The 22,581-nt window shown below is 35.8% G+C and overlaps 1 protein-coding gene across 6 annotated transcripts in view; it reads right to left on the bottom strand.

The window, feature by feature from the left end:
* NRP1 (neuropilin 1) overlaps nt 1-22,581 on the bottom strand; it is a 165,004-nt gene that overhangs the window by 63,638 nt on the left and 78,785 nt on the right. For all 6 annotated transcript variants that reach the window (XM_087947104.1, XM_087947105.1, XM_087947107.1 and 3 more), the window contains 2 exons: nt 16,059-16,214; nt 13,115-13,281 (listed from right to left, as the gene is read on the bottom strand). In XM_087947104.1, the coding sequence (XP_087803230.1) occupies nt 13,115-13,281; nt 16,059-16,214 (323 nt within the window). The remainder of the gene's footprint in view (nt 1-13,114; nt 13,282-16,058; nt 16,215-22,581) is intronic.

The following is a 22,581-nucleotide window of genomic DNA, read 5'->3' as shown; positions in this document are numbered from 1 at the left end:
GCTTTTTTACACAGAAACAAGCTCTCTTGAGCTTAATTTGAGTTTTTATTTGAGCCTCTTATCAAGCTTCTCAGAGAGGCACTGAAATGAGTCCTGAAGCACTCATGTGGCTCTTTAAAAAAGCTTCAACATTTCCTGGCCTTACCTAGGTCCCATAGAAGCCCTGGAAGAGATACAAGTATTAATCACACATTGACAGGTGTGATGAATAGGTTCCCTGTCCATTGAAGTAAGTAATTTAATCCAATACAGATAGCTGTCAATTTCCAAACCATTTGTTTAATCAAAGTTACCATGGTGCTGAAAGAAATGGCTTATAATGATTCCTTGAAATTATGACTGTTTCGGTGTCCCTATATTCACATGATCATCTTGGCAACTGGTTTGGATTTATAATATTGCATCAACCCAGGATTACATGATTTCCATTTCCATATGATCTTTCCAGCCAGCTTCCAACAAGCCAAATCAATGGGGGAAACCCTAAAGTCTTCTAAAAGTACATTGCATTTTTAAAAATATCACAGAGTAGGAAATTGATTAATTGTATGACTGAAGAGCGATCATATCAATAAGTAATATGTGGGAAGTCAGGTTTTATAAGAAATCAATCATATAATACTTTTACCTAGTATTAAAGAAACTTTTCTGCTATATGAAACAAAGATAGCATGAATAGATAAAAGGAAATAAAGCAATTATTGCCCATTATAAATTTCTAGGGTGATTCCAGGTCATGGATATCCCAAAGGTATTTTTCCAAACAGCAACTGGACTTTCTTGGTTTTTTTTCTTTGAAAATTTTTCACTTCTCATCCAAGAAGCATCTTTAGTTATAACTAAATTGTTGAGAATGAAATTATTTATATGCTTGAAAAGCAAAACCTTTGGAAGGAAGAAAAAGTTGTCTTTTGGAAAAGTACCTTTGAGATAACCATTGTAAATTGTTTTTTTTTTAAATCTACTATGAGCACATGAACAACTAGGTTGATCTTCTAAGTTGACCAGAATTTCCATAATATATATTTTTTTGGTTTGAAAAGCAGCTGTGGAGTGTTACATATCTGCCTAGTGAAGCCTGGTGAAGCTAAGCTGGTGATACCATTGTGTTCTATCAATTCAATGTCCTTTAATTAAATACTAATATCTACACAAAACTTTTAATATACTCTTATATTTAGTTGTGTGTACCTATCTCTGTTTATAACACTGCTTCAAGAAGTTCACTCATTAAAGTTAATGAGACTTTGTGAGCAGCATCCCTTCTGCTTTATGTAGAAGCCTAAAGAAAGTGGGTTGTTAAAACAAATAGCAGAGTGCACTTTGCCCATGTGAGCTCCAAAGTACTTCTGAATTGATTTTTTGATATAGTATTACAGATACTCCCAAATGGGCTTTACTTCCTTTTCCACTCAATTTATGAAACAACACCCCATTCTTTTAATATTTAGCATTTTGCAATTGAGGGACATTGATATGCAATGATGTGAAAAAGATTTTTCTAGCAAGATTTCCAAGAAAAATCCATTTAGAAAAAGATTTTCTAAAAATAATTGCAGTTTGTCATAGGGACATCCCATCTTAATATCTGTGCAAATGTTTGTTTCTGTAGCAGGCAGAAACAGCACATACATGCACGCGTGCGCGTACACACACACACACAGACACACAAACCAACAGATACTTTCATATGTAAGTTGGCTGGTGAATGACATATAATTTTTTACAGCAAGTTTATATTTCTTTTCAGGCAGTTGTTTAGATTGGCGTTGATAGAAGAGCTTATCTAAACATGCTGTACATGTGCCTGAGGGAAAGGCAATGAAAATTTGGAGTGAATCTCTCTCTCTCTCTCTCTCTCTCTCTCTCTTCCCCCTCCTTCCCTCTTTTGCTTTTAGGAACATGTATCCAATACCATTCTACAACAACCAAATTGATAATAAGGTGCAGCTAAGGTAAAGCCATTTTCTAGGATTTCTTTCCTCTGAAATGTTGTCTTGATTACAAAAATTCACAATCAATTTATTTAATCTCCCTACAGATCCACATTTGATAAACCAAGTGTTCTATTCAGTTTATGTCAATTTCATTTTTTTATTATCGCTCCTGGAAATTGTAACAACAAGCATTTTGTTTTACTGTAAAGAAAGCACAATATGGGAACACTTTGTTTCTGCAGACCAATTTTTCCTATCCCTGAACAACAAAACAGGTTGAATAATACTTTTTCCAGGATATTTTTAGGTAAGGGCAAAATGAAGTTACCCTCTACTACAGGGGTGTCAAACTCAAGGCCTGCAAGCTGGATCCAACCTGTGGGGTGTTTAGATCTGGCCCATGGGACCACCTTTGAAACAGTGAGGGACTGACCAGCAGTGCCTCTGCCAGTAAAAACAGAGTTCAGGAGAGCAGTTTGTGGTTCTCCTGAGCTCCGTTTTTGCTGGCAAAGGGTTTCAGGAGGCCGTCACAGCCAGAAATGAAGCTCAAGAGCCTGTTTTTGCTGGCGGAGCATTCGGGCCACCACAGGCACCGCGACATGAATGATGTTGAGTTGATCACGTCCACCCTGGCCACACCCATCATAGCCCCCCCGAGATCAAACATAACTCTGATTTGGCTCTCAATGAAATTGAATTTGACACCCCTGCTGTACTACATCCAGATCATCTGTCCATTCAGCTCAGTGCCACAGACTCCACAAGTAGAATCTATCTGTCAGGTCATCCATAAAATGGGGTTCCATGAAAAACCGGAGGGCAACATTCGTTCAAATGCAACAGTGACATTCAAACTAAGTTTTGTAAATTCATTGAAAAAGAAGGAGCTTAAAAATTTGCATTCGGAAGCTTTCCCCTAAGGCAGGGGTGTCAAACTTGATTTCATTAAGGGCCACATCAGATGTAAGGACTTGTGTCTGACCTTGGGGTGCTGGCATGGGTGTGACCAGGGTGGATGTGGCCAGCATGACATCACCAGTGTCAGGGGCGCTTGTGGTGGCCAAGCGCTCTGCCAGCGAAAACGGGCTCCTGAGCTCCATTTTCGGTTGTGATGACCTCCTGCAACTCTCTGCCAGCGAAAATGGAGCTTGGATGACAGAGCATGTGTGAAATTCGCAAGTTCCATTTTTGCTGGCAGAGGCACCATGGGCCAGTCCTTTGCTATTTCCAGGATGGCCCCAAGGGCCAGATCTAAGCACCCCATGGGCTGGATGTGGCCCCCGGGCCTTGGGTTTGACACCCTTGCCCTAAGGCATTTGTGGCCATAACTCATTGCTTTGCCTCTTGACTGTAGGTCCTTGAATACTTTTTAATATACTAACAAGCAATATAATTCAGCCAACTCATGTGAAACTTGCCAAGTTTTGCAACACATCTGATTTTATTTTTATGCTAGCCTTTAATTTCATAATCCCTGTAAAATAATAACGGCAGGTGGCTGCAAGCCAGCACTTTGCTTGAAAGAGTTCCCATGTGTTTGGGGGTGGGGGGGGGAAGCAAAGATAAAGTGGTAGGAAGTAATCTCACCAGTTAGCTTTCTCAATAATTACAGCAACAATTGCAAACTACCCAGAGTTTCTGAAAGTCAGGTGGCACATAAATTTTATATATATATATTTTATATATATTTATATATTATTATTGTCAATGAATGTTTTGCATTTGTGGTTATTTGTGATTGGGCAAAAATCATCACCAGTTGGCAGTATCTGTGATGTTCTCAAAAGTCAAAACATGCCTTTTGTCTCCAAAGGCTGCCCACCTTTTTCTACTTTGACTTGTAGCAGTTAATTACCAACTTTTATATCACCCGTCCCTTTAGTCTTTCACTAAAAATTTGCCTGTCTGGTAAATTTTGCCTGCAAAGTATGCCCTTTAGAATACTTCTCCAAACAATAGAACATATATTTGGGAAGACACATATCCCGCTCATTTTACAAGATTGTGTGCCAAAATTACTGAATGCATTGTTTTTAAAGCAAATAATTTGTTTATGTGTTGACTTTTGTCCAAAAATCTTTATTTTCCTGTTTCCTGTTCCTAAATTTGCATTAAATTATAACTATACAGCTGAAGCCTATGAAAATGATTGGCTGAGTTTACATATTGTACTAAACTATAGTTTTGTTTAACTATGTTTATGGAATAAAATGCAATTGGATGGATTTGGAATACACTAGTTTACAAAATAGAGTGGGCTGATTTCACATGACAAATTAAACACATTACAACTTCATGTGATATGCTGAGTCATCAATAGTCACGGAATGAATCCTTCTAAAACAACCTTTTAAGTTGATTTGAGTGACTCAATTGTAATTGTCTTTGTCTGAGTGAGTTTTCTAAATGTTTATTCATACTTGTTTAAGTTTAGTGAAAGAATGGTTATTATTACGCTCATTGAAATGGTTCTATCACCTGTAGCAGAAAAGCAGAGTATATTTATTTATTATTTATTATTTTACTATTATCCAAGGTATAATAGTATCCAAGTATCCAAGCCTACGCAATGGCTGTGTTGATTGTTATTATGAAAGTGACCATTGTAGCTATGGATTTTACTACTTAAAAAACTTTTATCTTATTTTTCTTGTATAGTAATTGTTCTGTTGTTTTATATTGTCAGCCATATACTATATGTAAAGTGATTACATAAATTAAATAAATACAGGTAGTCCTTGACTTACAACCACAATTTCTGTTGTTAAGCGAGACATTTGTTGTGTGAATTTTGTCAGTTGTTAATACACTACAATTGTAAAGTTAATAACAGAGTTGTTAAGTGAATCTGGCTTCCCCATTGACTTTGCTTGTCAGAAGGTTGTAGAAGGTGATCATGTGACTCTAGGACTCTGCAACTGTTGTAAGTACGAGTCAGTTGTCAAGTGTATGAATCAGGTCTCCATGTGGATGCTGCAATGATTGTAAGTGTGAAAAACAGTCAAAGCACTTTTTTCAGTACTGCTGTAACTTCGAATGGTCTCTAAATGAATATTATAAGTTGATAACTACCTGTAAATAGCTCTGGACTACTTCTCCCACAATAGGCTCATTCCTGTAGCCGGAAAAGCTTACGGGTTTGGGTACACTGATCAATCACAATGATTAACCACTTCCCCCGGCTAACTTATTTGACTGCATGTAGATGGGAATATATTTTTTTTGAAGTATTGCACCTCTTTCAGATTGATCCAGGAGTTCTGGTTATTATTTATTTCAATTCATACAAAGTTTTATTTTCAGTTTCATTCCAAATGCATTCCTTTTTTCCCCAGATAGCTCCCTCATGATGGAGTCGCTTGTGCCAATGTTGGGGCCAACATGGGTAGATAAACATTTCTGTGATGGTACCAGCTTTTATTTGGACTTTACAGTTCCAAGTTCCTGTTCTGCTAGTAACATGCCTGCATTTGAGTTATACTTTCAACAGCCTGTGTGTTACCAAATATACAACTTTCATATATTGAACATTTCTATCCAGCACATAAGAAGCTGAATCTGCGTCTTATTAGATTCGATGTCTACATCTTTTTATAAGTGTTTTTAAGGTGTTATTGTGACCTGTTGTTGGGTCAAGTATGAATGTGTCAGGATTTCCATGACATATGTACCTTTTAATATGACACATCAATTTGAAGACATGACCATGATGACTGTAGATGTTCTAATGTTTTCATTCAAACAATTATCTAGAAAAGTGTTTATTGCTATTTTCCTTATTTAAGCGTCAATTACTAGTAATCAGAAAGTGATATAGGAGAATAAAATAAAATAGGCTTTATACATTTGTGTCCTATTCTGTAATGTAAGAATGTGACAATGGTCACCAATGAGTTAAATCTCTTGCATTAAAACAAACTTGTAATGAGTTAATTTTTTTTCTCTGTTGCCACCTCAGAATTTACCATTTATGTTCACCAGTTTTTCCATGTGTTTCTCTTGCTTAAGTTCTCTCTTGAGTTTCTTTTTAAGAGCAATGGGAACCATTCTTGATGCAAGGAAAAGTACTTGAACATCTGGTTCCAGCTTTATTTGATACTGGTACACAGCCGTAACCTGTAAACACATCTGCAAAACATTCTTTCCCTTTTTCCTTTATTAGTTCAGCATCCTCTTGGTTTGACTATACCTTTTAAAAAGTTAATTAGTTACTAGCACAATGTTAATATGTGAAATTCCAGAGGATGCCTTTTTATTTTGCTCATATTTCAAAACCTACGTATTTATATGTATGTATTTGAAAATATGTGTGTGTGTGTGTGTGTGTGTATGTATATGTATGTGTGTGTATATATATATATATATATATATATATATATATATATATATATATATATATATATATATATATATATATATATATATATATATATATATATATATATAAAACCCTAATCACAGAATCATCAGAGAAGCCATAGAGATTGAAAAAAGACCAGAAAGCATGAATAGAAGAGATGATTCCACCAGGCTGTCAATCATTTGGAAGCCTGCACTCACAAACAAAAAATCTCCACACCACAAGCCAGGCAAACACCTGGGCACAAACAGATCCCCCTGATACCTCCAGCTCAAACACATCCCAACCAGGCACCCAGATGAAACCCAGCTTCCTAACTAATGATAGCCGTCCATTTACCCGAAGCCAAGCTGCACTAAAGGCCTCCATTAAAGCAACACAATGCTGCCAGCCAATCAAGATACAAAAAGAGCCAAAAACAGACAGAAGATATTAGAGACACCAATCAAGCAGAACACAGCAAACTCCGAGACCAATAAACACAGACCAAGACTCCCAACCAATCAGGATGAAGAAAAAAACCATTCTGGCACAGCAATAGGCTGCCCCAAATTCAAATCTGAAACCACTGTAAAAGTCTGACTCACAGACGGACACAATACAGAAGCCTGATGATGGCAGATGAGATTCTGCTGAAACGTTGCTACAACTTTAAAAGAACTACAATGACGTGGGAAAATACCGAACCAAGCCGAACACCATACATGTAAGTACCCTTGAAAACTTAAGAAAACATATATATATATATATATATATATATATATATATATATATATATATATATATATATATATATATATATATATATATATATATATATATACACACCTAATGCCAAAAGTGTTGATCATAATGGTTAGAATTATTACCCAATAGCAAAGATAGCTTGTCTCTCTTTTTTCTCTTTCTACTCCCACCCTCCCATCCATCTATCCATCCATCCATTCATCTTTTAACCAATGAATATGGTCACCATTTCACTACTGTAACTCTGAATATTTAAGGTGTTTTTTTCTATGCACTTCATTCAGTGTTTACTACAACAACAACTACTTCAGTCCTGCTGAAAATCTGTCTCTGCTTTTGATTAAATAAATAGTTATTTCATCTTATTTTGAGATGTGGATTGTTTTTGTTGAACTTTCTGTAAACTGCTCAGGAAAAATACTGTTTAAATAGTGGGTTATAAACAAACAACTTTATAATTAGGCTGAAAATCTTCAAGCATGCATCAACATGACTTAGTGCCCTGTATATATAAAAGGGAGATTTAGAACAACTATTTTGATTTCATACAAAAATCTGACCACAGGAGTAGCTCTTCTACACTCTTATGTGTTCAATTCAGTATAATAATCAACATAATAAGTAATGCATTCTCTTGCCATCTGTGTACTTTGAGATTCCTTTGCGTGCGCACATGCACACTCATACAAGCTGTTAATTTTCAATTTTTATATAATTTTCTTCCACATTATATTCTTTTTCAAGGAAATGTGGATAAGCAAAGGTCATGACTAGGAATTGCTAAATAAAGCAGTAAAGGGACATTCAAAATTGAAGAAATAGAAGGTGCTAACTATGTTTACAAACACACAGGTTTGCTTGAAGACTTCTAAATTATTGAGGTTATTTAAATACAATGTTTCTGAAATATAACTACTGGTTCTAGACGTACAGACTAAATGTGTTCTAAAAATTTAATTATTGCTGCCAGAAGAAAAAAAAATCTGCTAGCATTTTAAAAGGAATGTATTGAAAGTATAATATTAATAAAATTCTTGCAAGTTATGGATTTGATTAACATTTTACTCCTTTGAGATTCTAATTGTACAATAATACGAGTCCCTTAGATTTTAAATACCACAGACAGGAATAGACTTTACTAAAAACAGATGTGGAACCCTTATGTTGGCCTTCTTACTGGTTTTAAGAACTAGTACTGTTGGTCAGTGGTACCTATTAACATGTTTGTTATTTGGATTACAAATCTAGAAAAACTGTAGTATTTTCTGACGAAACTATATGTTAATGAGAAACAGTTAGATTTGCGCTTCAGCTATACAGCCTCTTGTTCTTAATTAAATATAAAGGTAACTTGGAAAAAAAGAATATTCTATTCCAATTTGAAAAGGCCCTGAAACATAGATAGAACACACATAGATGTACAGACCGAGTTTTGATAAATTTGCAACAATCCTTTTGGATTTTATCACCAATGAGAATGGTTCTTGATTATTCCTCCTAATATTTCAAAATGAACCATAATTTCATGGTTCTTTGAGATTGTTTAAACCTGGTTTTTTTTTAAATGTTAGTTTTTGTTTAAGTTTTACAGATGTTTTACCACTCTCAATTACTCATGGTCATATTTATTTAAGCATTTATGTCTTTATTGGCTATCTTGTGCTTATTTATGTCTTTGAAACCCTTGAAATCATAAATGACTGATTTGGCAAGGCCATCTAAGTTCACTGACCAAACCAAAGGGTTGAATACATTTACCTGAAGTGCGAAACCTTTACTAAACACTGAGGCCACACAAACAGCCCCTCCCACTTCCCACTCCCAGCATAGTTCCCTTAACCATCTTTTTTTCTTTTCTTTTTACAATCCTGTAGTTCCTTAATTGGGGTGGAATCATAGCGACTAAGTAAAGCTGAGTATTTAGTAGCCACATGCCCTTCCTGACACCTATGTGGAGTTTGCAGCAGTAGGAAGTTAGTGTCTTCACCACTAGGACACCATGCTGCTCCTCCCTTAACCATCACTACTGGTATGTTATTGGTTGCTTTTAACCTCCCTGTCATAGATTCCTTCCTAAACACCTACAAGCAAAACCTTCCTCTTAAAAGATGGAGTTCATGTATCAAGAAGACTTATGCCTTGCATTCTGCATCCCAATCTCAGGCCAACAGCCATTCTCCACCCACATTCAAACATTTCCACCATCTGGCCAATCAGGATAAGAAATAATTACCCCTGGCCAACTAGAGTAATTATCTCTGGCCAACCAGGGTAAGATATAACAAACAGTAACAGGTTAGCTATGAAATACCCATGCCCTCCTTCCATCTCCCACCTGGAGAGAGAGCAACTGTTAATAAATCCAGCATCTCTAACTCAATAAAAGCTTCCACCATTGCTCCATTTGAAGGCCCTTCATAGGTTTATGAGGGAAAATTGACAACCCACCAAGATTTTTTTTTTAAAAAACTAAAACAATCAAGATGATCAATAACCTGTGGGTTTTTTTGGAATGTGTTTTTTTCTCCTCATGAAAAAGTTGGATGAAAAGATAACAATACAAATGCAAATCTATGGAGATAATTGGTAAAAAAATAGTGCATTTTATTTTATTTTTACAGGCAAGATTTGTTGAATTTTCCTGTTATTTATTTGTTAGGAGTTAGAATTAAGTGGTTTTGGTTTGCCACACCAAAGTGGGAATATGTTTACTTCTTGCCATTCACTGATTTTTAACTGCTCAGGCTGTGCTGAGCTCTCAAAAGCTGGACATTTGAGAGTCCCATTGTGGACTAAAAGTTGAAGAATGAAAGATTTCCTCTGTCTTTCTTCCACATGCTGATAACTACTCAAAAAAGTTTGTAAGCTTTCTTGCAGACAGCTAATCTCAAAGGAAACATTGGATATGAATGTTCTTATTGATGACTAATGATGCATTATTCCTATATGTCAGTTAGGTATTTCCTATGGAAAACAATAGAAACACGAATATTGGCCCATTTGTTTAAACTACTGGAAGTTTTCAACACTACATTAGTATTCTAACAAATGTGAAAGTTTTTGCTTAGGATCGTATTGTCTTCAGATGAATTTGGATCACAGTTAAAGAGGGAAGTGAAAATTCTAATTAAACCCTGCAAGTGAAAAATATTCTGTTAATTAAGCCTATGAATTCTGAACAGACTCTTAAAAACAAAGACCTGGTGCTCTAGCAGCATTACTTTGATTCAGCTCTACAGCAATTCATGCAAATAGTTTTTTTTATTGCCATAAATGATTAAAAGAAAGTTTTGCATTTTCAGTTGTAAAAAAAATTGAAAGGAGAGGGATGCAAGTTGTTTGGTAAGTCTCCCTCACCTCTCACATGTCTTACTCACATGCACCTCCATAACATAAATGTGCTTATCCTATGTCTTATTTTCCCTGCTTCCTTTCATTTACCTGCCACAGTGTCCTCATTATCTGATCTACCTGAACTTACACATCATTGCATTCCCCTCTTGCAATTAAAACAAACAAATAACAGAGTTGGAAGGAACCTCCGAGGTCTTCTAATCCAATTTTCATTGCAATTCATGTGTGATCTAGTCTAGGTCTCCCAGAATCTCATCAACACCCACCCCCGTGGCACTTCCACCCTTATTTATTTATTAGGAAAAGTTATATTGCTGCTTACTGAAAACTGGTGACTCAAGGCGGTTTACATGAAGTAAAAATACAATATAAAAGAAATAACAACAGCAACAGCAACAACAACAATAATAATAATAATAATAATAATAATAATAATAATAATAATAATAATTTTTTATATATTTTTATATGTATTTCTATAAAATACATCTCACCATATTGTTTATGCAAGAGACATTCTCCATCTGGCTCTTCTGATGAGACTGTTCAGTATAACATAGTTCTCATTCTCCTCAAGGCCCACAACTATGGCAAGATAATGTCATACAGTGGGTGGAATTGTTGTTGTTGTTGTTATTATTATTATTATTATTATTATTATTATTATTATTATTATTATTATTATTATTATTATTATTATTATCCCCTCACTCACTTATACCAGCCATTTAATGGACTTCATCCCATTGTGAGTTCCCCAGGCCCACTACTAGAACCATGTCTTCAGGGCCTTCTGAAAAAGTGTCAGACTGGGGACTAGTTTTTGGAAGGATGATGTTTCAGAGGGAGGGAGCCACCAAATAAAACATCCTTCTTCTGGATCCCATCAGATGTACCTTCTTAGGAGATGGGACCCACAAGATTCCTTGCCTCCCCATTCTAGTGAGTCAGGTGGATGTGATTGGCAAGAGACGATATTTCAGATAGCCTGATCCCAAGCCATTAAGGCAGAGGTGGTATTCAGTAGGTTCTGACCAGTTCTGGAGAACTGGTGACAGAAATTTTGTGTAGTTCAGAGAACCGGCAAATACCACCTCTGACTGGTCCCACCGCCATCTATTCTCTGCCTCCTGAGTCCCAGCTGATTGGCTGGGTCTTCTTTTGTTGCCCTGCACAGGAGAATGGAGCTGGAAAGCAGGTTAGTGGGGTGGGGAGGGAATTGGAGATTTTGCAGTAACCTTCCCCTGCTATGCCCACCAAGCCATGCCCACCAAGCCATACCGCATCCACCAAACCACACCACGCACACCAAGCAATGCCATCAGAACAGGTAGTAAAAATTTTTGAATCACACCACTGCATTAAGGGCTTTAAAGGTGACAACCAGCACCATGAATGGCACCTGGAATCAAATCAGCAACCAATGCACCCCCTTTGTAGTCACTAAGAGATAAGGTCCCATGATGTCACATAAAGTACCCCTCAGAAGTTTCTTTATGATACACTGTGGGCTGCCATTTCTAGATGAAAGCAAGCCAACCATGTTGCTTTGTGCTGCTTTGCTTTACAACTCCCTCCAGCTTTCTCCTACAGAACTTGCAGAAAAAATTGGTTCCATTCAAAATGTTTCTAGATGGCTTCAGCAAGCACTTTGGGACTTTTCACATACTGCAAAGTTTGGTGATTTGCCAAAACTACAAAAGCTTTTCTTGTGGCTGGACACTTTCTGTGAACTGTGGGGAAACCCTGTAGTACATGTTGAAGTTCTTTAATTTAGAATGTTTGGGTGCGTGCCCCATTTTTTCCATGATGCAGAATGAATCCTATAATATTACCGAAGTGGCTCAGCTAGCAAAATGTTTTTGAAAGGTCTGGCAGAAAAGCAGAAAGAAGCTTTCTCTCCAAGCAATGACCTACAGTAACTTAAGACAAAGTGCATAGTTTCATTAAGAAAAAATGCATTGTGTTTTTGCCTTGAAAAAGCTAACCACGTCTCTTTCAAAGTGCAAATGTTTTTGCCAAACTGAATGTAGGTTACTCTGTACCAGCTTAATAACTACTTCTTGACTTTTTCTTTCACCTCTGATGAAAAGGGGTCCCGTCTTCCATTTCATGCTTCATTTTTAAATTTACAAAAGCAGCTGCTCTCTGGTTCCATTTCTCTGTCATAGACACAAGTCTAATATTCTAGTATACAAAAAATATATATAATTTCAACTTTGGTCTAATTTTGTGAAAAGCGTAGGTCACAAGTAAAATGTTCAGTTGTGTATCCATATATGACTCTTACAAGCGACTCTTGAGTATCATTCATCACCAAGCCTGTTTCATCAGACCATTTCACTTTAAGTGCCTGTTAAGCTAATATTGACTTTTCCCATTAAAACAAAATCTGATATTTGTGCCTAGAAGACTGAGAAAAAATTCAGGAAGGAAAAGAATGGATCTTCTTGACCTTTTCTTTATTTTCCCTCTATACCTTTGAGGATTAGTTTATTTGTTATATAAACCTAATAGGGGATGCAAAGAGTGAAGACATTCAGACACAGAATCTGTATTTTCTATAGATTCTTTTCCCTATGTTGTTTTTAAAAAGTAAAAAGAAAAACATTATGGAAAATTTATTTATCACTTTAGTTAGTTTGTTTGCTATCTTTGAAAATCTGTTAACAAATTTGTATGCCTTTTATAAACATGGTTTGATTTTTTTTCTTACCTGTATCCATTCTCTAGTAGAATCAATTTCAGGCGTCCATCCATTTTCAGGATAATTTAAACGGGACCTTTCAGATGACCACTGGGGGTTATATTGGGAAGAGGCAGTAATCTGGTCAGAATGAATTTCACCAGATTCCATGCCAAGTGGTTCCATGCACTGGAAGTCTGAGCAAAAAAAAAAACCCAAACATTGATATTCTTATTGCATCCTTTTTAGACAGGAATACTTAAGTATAATTATGTTGCTTTATAAAAAGGAAACTACTGCAATATAAAGATAGTTCTGATTTCAGCTTTTAGAATTATGCTAGACACTCATTATTTCAGAGACATTTCCTTACTTAAAAGGAGAAACAGAATGACTATAAGGGGGCAACGAAAAACGGAAGCAGGTGCAACTTTTAACTTCCTACTGGTTTTCCCATTGACTTTCCTCATGGGAAGCTGGTAGGGAGCATTGGCAATGACAGTTATATGACCGAGGCTGATTGTGGCGATAATACAGCCATGTGACTAAGCTGAAGAGACCACAACTTTGCCAAATTTCAATTCCACAGGACCAATGGGCCTGGAGTTTGGATGCATTCTGTAAGTTAGCCTATTTAAGGTACACCAATTCACCTTGCATAATTTCCTGTATTTAGTGTATTTGTTTTTATTATAGTTTTTTTGCATTACAACCTGTCTATCTGCTCTTCACATACATTTTACCTCATCTCATTCTAGTCCTTATAACAAATGTTACATTCATACAAAGAAAACACTTGTGCAGCAATAAATGGTATAATAAAACAAGAAAGGACAAACGAAGTGTTGAATATAATTACTCTTGACTGCAATTTAAATCGTGTGTGGAACTTTAATAAAAAAGATCAAATTGGATCTGGTTGCTCAGCATGTTTCCCTTTGAAAGAAATATTTTTATAAAGCCAAAGAGAAAAATTATAACTGATTGTACCAGTATTTTATATAGATAAGGGTTGTTACTTTGAAAATGTGTTTTAGATATTGTCTGCTGCAATTGTATTGTGCAATTAAGAACTCCTGAAACTTAAAGTGGAATCTCCTATAAAGCTGCTTCATATCAAGAGCCCTCAAGCTTATTAGCTGAAGAATTATCTCCATAAAACAGAATAAGCATTTTTTTTTGTTTTTTAACATTACTTTGCTTAGAAAACAAATCAAGCCAAAGATACAGGATTAGATGCAGGTAACTTGATAATAGATGGGATTTATAATTCTTGAAAGACAACAGGTGACTTGTCTTTGTTAAGAAATTCACAAATTTTGAAGTAGAATAACTTTCTGTTGAGAGTAGTAATTAGGGGTCTTCTGAGCTTAATTGTTTTTTTGGAGACATTTCATGATGCAACTTCTTTGGATAATGAAACGTCTGCAAGAAAACAACCCAGGACCCCTCATTTCAACCCTGACCTACAAATATTCTCCTTTATTAGAGTGATAATTTCTTATCTTGCTACAGAGGGATTTCTGGTTATGCTGTTTTTGTCCTGGACATTGACAGTTATTTCTAAATTTAGTTCTTTTCCTCCCCACCTCCTCTTTTTTCCCCTGATCTTTCCTCCCTTTTTCTCTGACTTTAGTGAAGTTCTCCTACATGCAGAATGAAAATGGTCAAAAATGTTGTTTCCCTATGAATGTCAGCTTTTTGTTGTTATTTTAATATTATTCATGGCCTCATGTTTTTTTAATTGCATTGTCTTTGGCTGTGCGACAAATGATACTTTGATAGTTCCTACTTTCTGAAGATAGTTAATTTTAATTATTATTAAATAAGAGAGTGGCATCTGAACATCAATTCTATATACCTTCTGTACACCTACTTCTATAATCACATTTAATGAAGTTTTTAAATGGTTATATTTGTTTCAATAACCAGATTTAAGGTGAAAAGTGTTCTGTGTTTTCATAAATAATACATGTTCTTATTTTTATTCATGAAAACTGAAAAACAGGATTGTGAGAAATCTATATATTACAAAAACTCTTGTGTCTATGGATTGTAACCTTCATTGGATAAAATTGTGCGTGATAGTGCAATGATAGTTTTTGAACCAACCTACCTAACTGGGCTAACTTACAGAATGTGTACAAAATATGGGAACTATGATTTCCTTAGGGTTGAAATTTGGCAAAGTTGTGTCTCTTCAAAGCTGCTTCACTGTCATGAGCATCTGCACTCATGTGATTGAGAATTCCAGAACTCTCTGCAAACTTTCTACAAGGAAAGTCAAGGGAAAGCTAGCAGGAAATTGGAAGTTTCTCCCACTCCCAGTATTTTTTTTTGTCCCCCTCCCCCATTCATTGTTCTTCTGTTTCTCTGTTTAGATAGGAAATACCTGTGAAATGATGACCCAATGGGTCATGAGCAGTCCATTAGCTAATGGTTAAAAATTAGTTAAGCAGTAGAGCACATTAATGGCATCAGAATGCTCAAGCCTCCAATTTAATGCCTAATATATTCTCATATTCCTGTATTCATACTCTATAAATGAAAAAAAGAGAGCTGATCTTGCAAGACAATCTCAATGATAATTCCTTCCCAGTGTTTTGCAGCAATGAGATGCCAAATACAGGTTGCAGTGTACTTGAAGAATAGACCATATACATAAATAATTATAATTTATGAAGTCTTGGACAATTTATATCTAGGTTGGATTTCATTGTTTAAATTTAATGTTCTCAGTTTCAACAAGGGTAAGGGAATTCTATAACTTAATGACTTTTTACAGGAACTAATAGAAGTGGATATGTCTCTTGACACTGAAAATGAGAGGAGTTGTTTTAAAAACATGTCCACGCAAAAGGACACAAGTCTTATTTATCTAGGGTTTCCATGTGTTTCATGCAGCACTCAGCGGGAGAGAAGATATACAGAAAATATTTTATGTACCATTATGAAGGATGACTAAAACACTGACCTTTTGGAACATTGTTGTGGACCACAGTGTAGTTTGCAGAGAAGCCTTCTTTTGCTATAGCACTGTCAGTATAGAAAACCATGGAGAGAATGCCAGTTGATGAGAGAACACGACCAGGTGTGTTTTGTCCACAATATCGCCCAGTATGAGGACCAACTGAAAGGAAAATAGTAATACATATATAAAAACAAGAAAAGGGTTGAAGTTATGAATCTTTCCAACTACAAATGGTTAAATTTTTCTAAGAACACAAGTGTGCATTAGAAGTCCCTCAAGAGATTATAGGAAGAGTGACCTGTAAGACAGGAAGTAGAAAGTATCCTCCAGTGATTGTAGCTTATTAATCAGGAAACAATCTATTGTTCAGCTCTGCAACAAAACTATTGCTCTCATAATATTCCAGTTACAGATAGTTGAAAAATATGTTTAGAAACCTTTAACAAAATAAATTTGATTTTTACACTCTCAACTACATACTTTTCTGAATTTTGTGATGTATTCTTAGAGAACTAAGAAGAAATACATTAAAATGACATTTTGAAAGAAAGTACAAAAAGTATAATCATGGAAGTACATAAATATTATTTTTAAAAGTTTTTAAATTAAAAATTATACATTTATGACAAATATGACAAAATGGAGTTATGAATGAACATGGAGTAAAAGACATTACAAACAAAATTAGACAAATCCATCTAACCATAATTCAATTAATAATGCAAGATATAGGAAAAACAACATATATTTCCAGATAATGTATTTTAGTATGATGTCATAAGTTGTGAGACAGATGATTATGAATATGAAAGAACATTTTTCAGGACAAACATAAGAACAAAAAATGATTTGGCTTTCACAAGCAGTACTAGGAGATAAAACACTCTAAATGAAAATCTAACAAGACAGAAAGTTATTTTATTTTTTAGTTTACTTTATTATCATTGTACCTCTTACAACGAAATCAAACACCATCTTCAGTGCATGTCATGACCATGACCATGAAAATAAACACAAACACACATCCTTCCCTCTTCACACATTGAACTGGAAACCCCCGACACCACACCAACACTGCACTATACAGCAGAATTTAAAAGAGCTACTGCCCTGGGATAGAAGCTGTTTTTCAGCCTATTTGTCCTTGTTTTTATTATTCTGTACCGTCTGCCAGATGGTAATAGTTTTAAAAAAAGGGGGGTTCCCAGGATGAGATGGATCTTTGAGAATGTTTTGAACTTTCTTAAGGCAGCGGGAGCTATAAAGCTTTTCCAAAGAGGGGAGAGGGCAACCAATGATCTTCTGGGCAATGACATTAACCCTCTGGAGTGCTTTCCTATCTGCCACTGTGCAACTGGCAAACCACACAGAGGTGCAGTATGTTAAAATACTCTATGGTGCAGCGGTAGAAGGTCACCAGCAGTTTCTCATTCAGTTGTTTTCTGAGAAGCCTCAGGTAGTATAATCTCCGCTGAGCCCTTTTGACCAGGGCTGCAATGTGGGCTTCCGAGGTCAGGTCCTCTTTTAGGGTAACACCCAAAAACTTAAAACTGGCCACTTGCTCCATTCGGTCTCCATTGATAAGCAAGGGCTGGATGTCTGATCTGTTCCCTCTATAATCCACTATAAGCTCCTTGGTCTTATTGGTATTGAGGACCAAGTTATTGTCTCCACAACATGAAAGCAACTGGTCCACCTCATTTCAGTAGGCAGACTCATCCCCCTCGGAGATAAGTCCCACCACTGTTGTATCATCTGCAAATTTAGCAATAGTATTAGTAGCATGAGTGGGAATGTAGTCATGCACATAAAGAGTATAGAGTAAGGGACTCAACACACAACCCTGTGGTGCACCAGTGTTAAGAATAAGGGCTAAAGAGGTATGATTACCTAATCTGAGCGGCCAGACAGGACATAATCCAAAGGCAGATTGAATTAGAAAGCCCAAGGTCCAGAAGTTTAGACACTAATCTATGTGGAAGAATTGTGCTAAACACAGAACTAAAATCCACAAAAAGCATCCTCATGTAGCCCCCCCACTGTTCTAGATGAGTCAGAGCAGTGTGAAGAGTGATGGTTATAGCGTCCTCTCTAGATCTATTTTTTTCTGTATGCAAACTGGTGTTTATCAAATGTATGTGAAGAAAATTGAAATAAAATTGAAAAAAATTGAAATAAAACAAAAGTATCCTATCTTTTAGAATTAAACTAAGCAATACCAAAAAAATAAAATACACAGAACAAGAGTTTCTTAAAGAGAATTTTCACTGTGTAGATTAGAATAGTTTTTTATTTTATTATTCTTACTATCTTATCAATAAAAGAAAGAAAATAAAGTACACAATCTGATTCCATGAAAAAAATAGATAAAAGGAAATACAGTGATAAAATACATATCTGGGAATACAAGTAGTAAGCAATTGGCAAATGCATCTCTCTTACAGGAAGGTACCTACATTTGTTTGATGTATTGGATTTCTTTCTTAATTGCCTTAATTATAAACTTAGCAGTTCTGCTTACAATAGATACATTGGAGTCCAGGAGGAAATAAGAAAACCTGTGATTGAAATCCAATTGGCTGTTTTTTCCATTAGGGATGGTAAGTATCTACGCCTTACTAAAGGGGCATATAATTGACAGTTGAACAAAACATAAGCAATATGATATGTCAAATGATAGAAATACATGGAGTACAACAACTCAAATCTTGCTCCAAAATGGGTCCTCCTTAAAAATCACAACATATATATTAAAAATGTTGTATTTAGGTGATATCAAACATACACAAGTACATCAGGTTTTAGTTGACTTAGTTTGCTTTGGATTCAGTGGGATTATAGTACAGTATTCATCATTTCCACTTCATAGTGACTTTATCTGGAAACCCAACCAATAATTATGAAGAATTTAACTATACAGATAATCCTGGTTTAATGACCACCCACTTAGCAAAGTTATGATTGATCTTCTCAGAACTACTTACAATCTGGTTCTGGAATACAGACTGTCACCCACACCCCCATGGTCAAATAACAACTGGTTCAAATGTATGGACATTTGCAATGTCCCATGATCATGTGATCACAATTTTCATCTTTTAATGAGGTGGTGGGTTTCAAAAAGGTTTCCTACTGGTTTGGTGTGAGCACATGCTTTATGTGTACATGTGCACTTTGCATGCGTGCAGCGTTTGCAACTCACCTTCTGCTGCAAGCCTTGTGTGTAAAACAGCTAATGCGCAACAGTTGGCTGTGCCGCGTGAAGCAGCGGAGGTTGAAAAGCAGGAAATAAAGGTCATCTATTTTGTGGATAGCCCTCGTATATATGGAAATATATACATATACATATACACACATACACACACACACACACACATACATACATTCCCTGGAATTCTGGGCATTGAAACCCACACCTTAAACAAGTTGAGAAACACTGCTCTATCCCGGTCCATGCTTTGTAGCTTCAAGCTTTTCTCCTTTGCTCATATTATGTGCCACCAAAGAAATAATTCACATTCAATATGAAATATTTCCTTTCCATTATGATAATAGTCTTAGAGGTATTCACTGAAGATATATGCCAGTGAACTAGCCTCTGGAAGCTAAAAACAACAAATCTTTTGCTAGTTAAAACCTATAACAGGATTGGCTAAAGCTCCTAAGCCTAAGAGCCTCTTACCACAATTTCCATATGGCTGGGAGCCAAACACTACACAGATTCTGTTCCTTCCCCATCATCATTTCTCCACTCTCAAGAATTAAATCAATATACTTGTCCCTTCCTTCTCTCTCAACAGCTTTACCCATAAAACCTTAATTTCCCTTCACAACTTCCCTTCAAAGTCTCCAGTAACCTTTCCAAAATAACTCTTTATGTTTCCTCTTTGCGATTCACTACCTGCTTTCTTTCTTTCTTTTTCCTCCTCAGGTCTCCTTCACTTTGTGGCACCCTTACAAATCTTCACAAATTTCACCAAATGCAAACCTTCTACTGCTTTCTATTCTAATAGCAATGCTTTTGGCCATGATGTAGGAAAGTAACAATGGGTTTGTTCTCTGCGTAGTAAGTAAACTAACAAAAAATGCCTCTATTAACAATGCCTATTTCTATACAACATTGTTTTATTTGTAACAATTCACCTACCATGAATAAACCCAATGATTATGCTAAAAAGCTTTTCAATATGAAAAATGTCTGGGTTGGTTATTTTTACTCCAATACTAATTCATGAGTTTTTAATGCTTTACAGTTATCTAAGTTGCAATAATTTTGGAGAAACTGTCTGTCAGCTTTGGAAGCCATATTGAGATTTGATGATCCCATGCTGCCACAATTGAGCCTGAGAAAGTGGGAGGAAGGAATTCATTTGACTATATCTCGTTAGACAAAATAAAATTCTTTTGTTGGTTCAAGGTCACTGAGTGTGGCACATAAAGAAATGGGAATCTTACTTTAGGACAGATGGTGATTGGACCATGTGATGTGGTGATGGCTAATGGGGGGATGGATTTGTAGTTTTGACTTTTGCAAGGAAGCCCGAAACTTTCAGATTCGGGATTCCACAGATGGGCCAGTTACTATCCAATTACTATCTAAATAAAGGAACCGTTGAGAGATGTCTGTCTCAGAGTTGTTGATTGGAATGGAGGGTTGCTGGAATGCTGACACTGTCCTGAAGTATAAGCTACTTTTTTTTTTACTGTTTTCAAATATATTTATTCAATTCAAAATGACAATTGCAAACCACAGCCAGCGTGCTACTTGCAGTGAGCGAATGCAATACTGACTATTTATTATTAAACAGGGATCTGGGATGGCAGTTTATGCCTTTGACTCCTGAAAAATCTCTGCAATTTTCTTTAAAATTCAACAGTTTTGAAAATGATTTGCCATTGTCTTTTTCCTAGGGCAAAGTGGGAATTACTGGTCTAAAGTAAACCAGCTGGCTTTGTGTGTAAGGAAGAACCAGAACTTTACTCCTCTACTCGTTTCAGAATACCTTATGCCACCAGACTCGAAATTCTAGACCTAGAAAACCTAGAACTACGCCACCTTTGGTCCGATCTAAGTATAGTATATAAAATCATACATTGCAATGTCCTACCTGTCAATGAATACTTCAGCTTCAACCATAACAACACAAGAGCAAACAACAGATAGAAACTCAAGGTTATTCGCACCAAACTTGATTGCAGAAAATACGACTTCAGCAACAGAGTGGTCAATGTCTCGAATGCTCTACCTGACTCTGTGGTTTCTTCCCCAAACCCCAAAAACTTTAACCTTAGACTGTCTACTATTGACCTCACCCCTTTCCTAAGAGGTCTGTAGGGGGCATGCATAAGCGCACCAATGTGCCTACTGTCCCTGTCCTATTGTATCTTTTATTTTTTTATTTTTCTTATATGTATCCATGTATTCATAACTATGTTTTTACTTATACCTATTATCTTGTAAGCAATTGACAAAAATAAATATAAATAAATAAATAAATAAATAAATAAATAAATAAATCTCACAATGTCCTGGTTTCTAACCTGGAGCCTTTAATCACTACACAAAACAGGGCTGCTATGTGATAGCTATGAATTTAAAAAAAATGGCAAAAAAGGCCACATATTATACAATCTGAAGAGAAATCAGAGAAAGATTTGGTCAAAGAGAAAATTTTTGGTCAATATGTGGCACTTGTTTTATTTTTGTCAGCTGAATAACATTCCGCACTTTGGACTTGCATGCCATTTGTTAGTGCTTTACAGCCTGTCTAAATGATTTAGTATAACCCCCCTCGCAAATCTGAGTCCTCATTTTATTAGACTCAGATGGATGTAAGTAAGACTTGAGTTGATCAGAATGAACATCTAGCAGTGAGTTGAGTTAGCCTGCAGCACTGCATTCTACCACTGCGCCACTACAGCTCTGAATAACTTGCTAACCCTGGACTTTGGATATTGGCAATATTTTGACTGAAGAATTTTGTTTTTCCATTTGTGGCTTATTTTTCTCTTCTACGTGTGAGTCATTCATATGGATCTATGTGCATACAAAGAACATATAGGAATTTTTGTGCTTTAACTTACATAGGACTAGTTCAGTATCCATCCTTCTGCTCTCATTGTATTTCTGCCTTCTGTTCAGTGAAGAAACATCTGTGTTTATCTCTTTTTCACTAAATCTTTTGATCGCTATAGCCACCGAGTTTAATTAGGGGGGGAAATGGAGTCCTATTAAATTGTGCTGCAGTACTTATTCTGATTACTTGTGGGGCACATCCATGTTTTATTGGCAGTATGAGTGATTTGCCACTGCCTTCTTTTATAGTTTTATAGATCTATAGGCTATAGATCTGATATCTCCTGCAAGAAGTTTTTTAAGTAGTAAAACCAAACTTATTTGAAGCTAATTCAAAGGTCCATGTAAATAATTTCTTTATAATTTAATACATACATACTAGGCAAGTTGAATTTTAATATGTTGTTAGTTTTCAGAGTTTAGTTTGTCTCCTGTATAAATATGTACATT

This window comes from Notechis scutatus, chromosome Z, assembly GCF_049901735.1.
Source record: "Notechis scutatus isolate UNSWTSFEM ecotype Mainland chromosome Z, rNotScu1.2, whole genome shotgun sequence".
Classification (NCBI taxonomy): Eukaryota; Metazoa; Chordata; class Lepidosauria; order Squamata; family Elapidae; genus Notechis; species Notechis scutatus.
The sequence above is the reverse complement of the archived record's forward strand: the minus strand, read 5'-3'. Positions and strand labels throughout refer to the sequence as shown.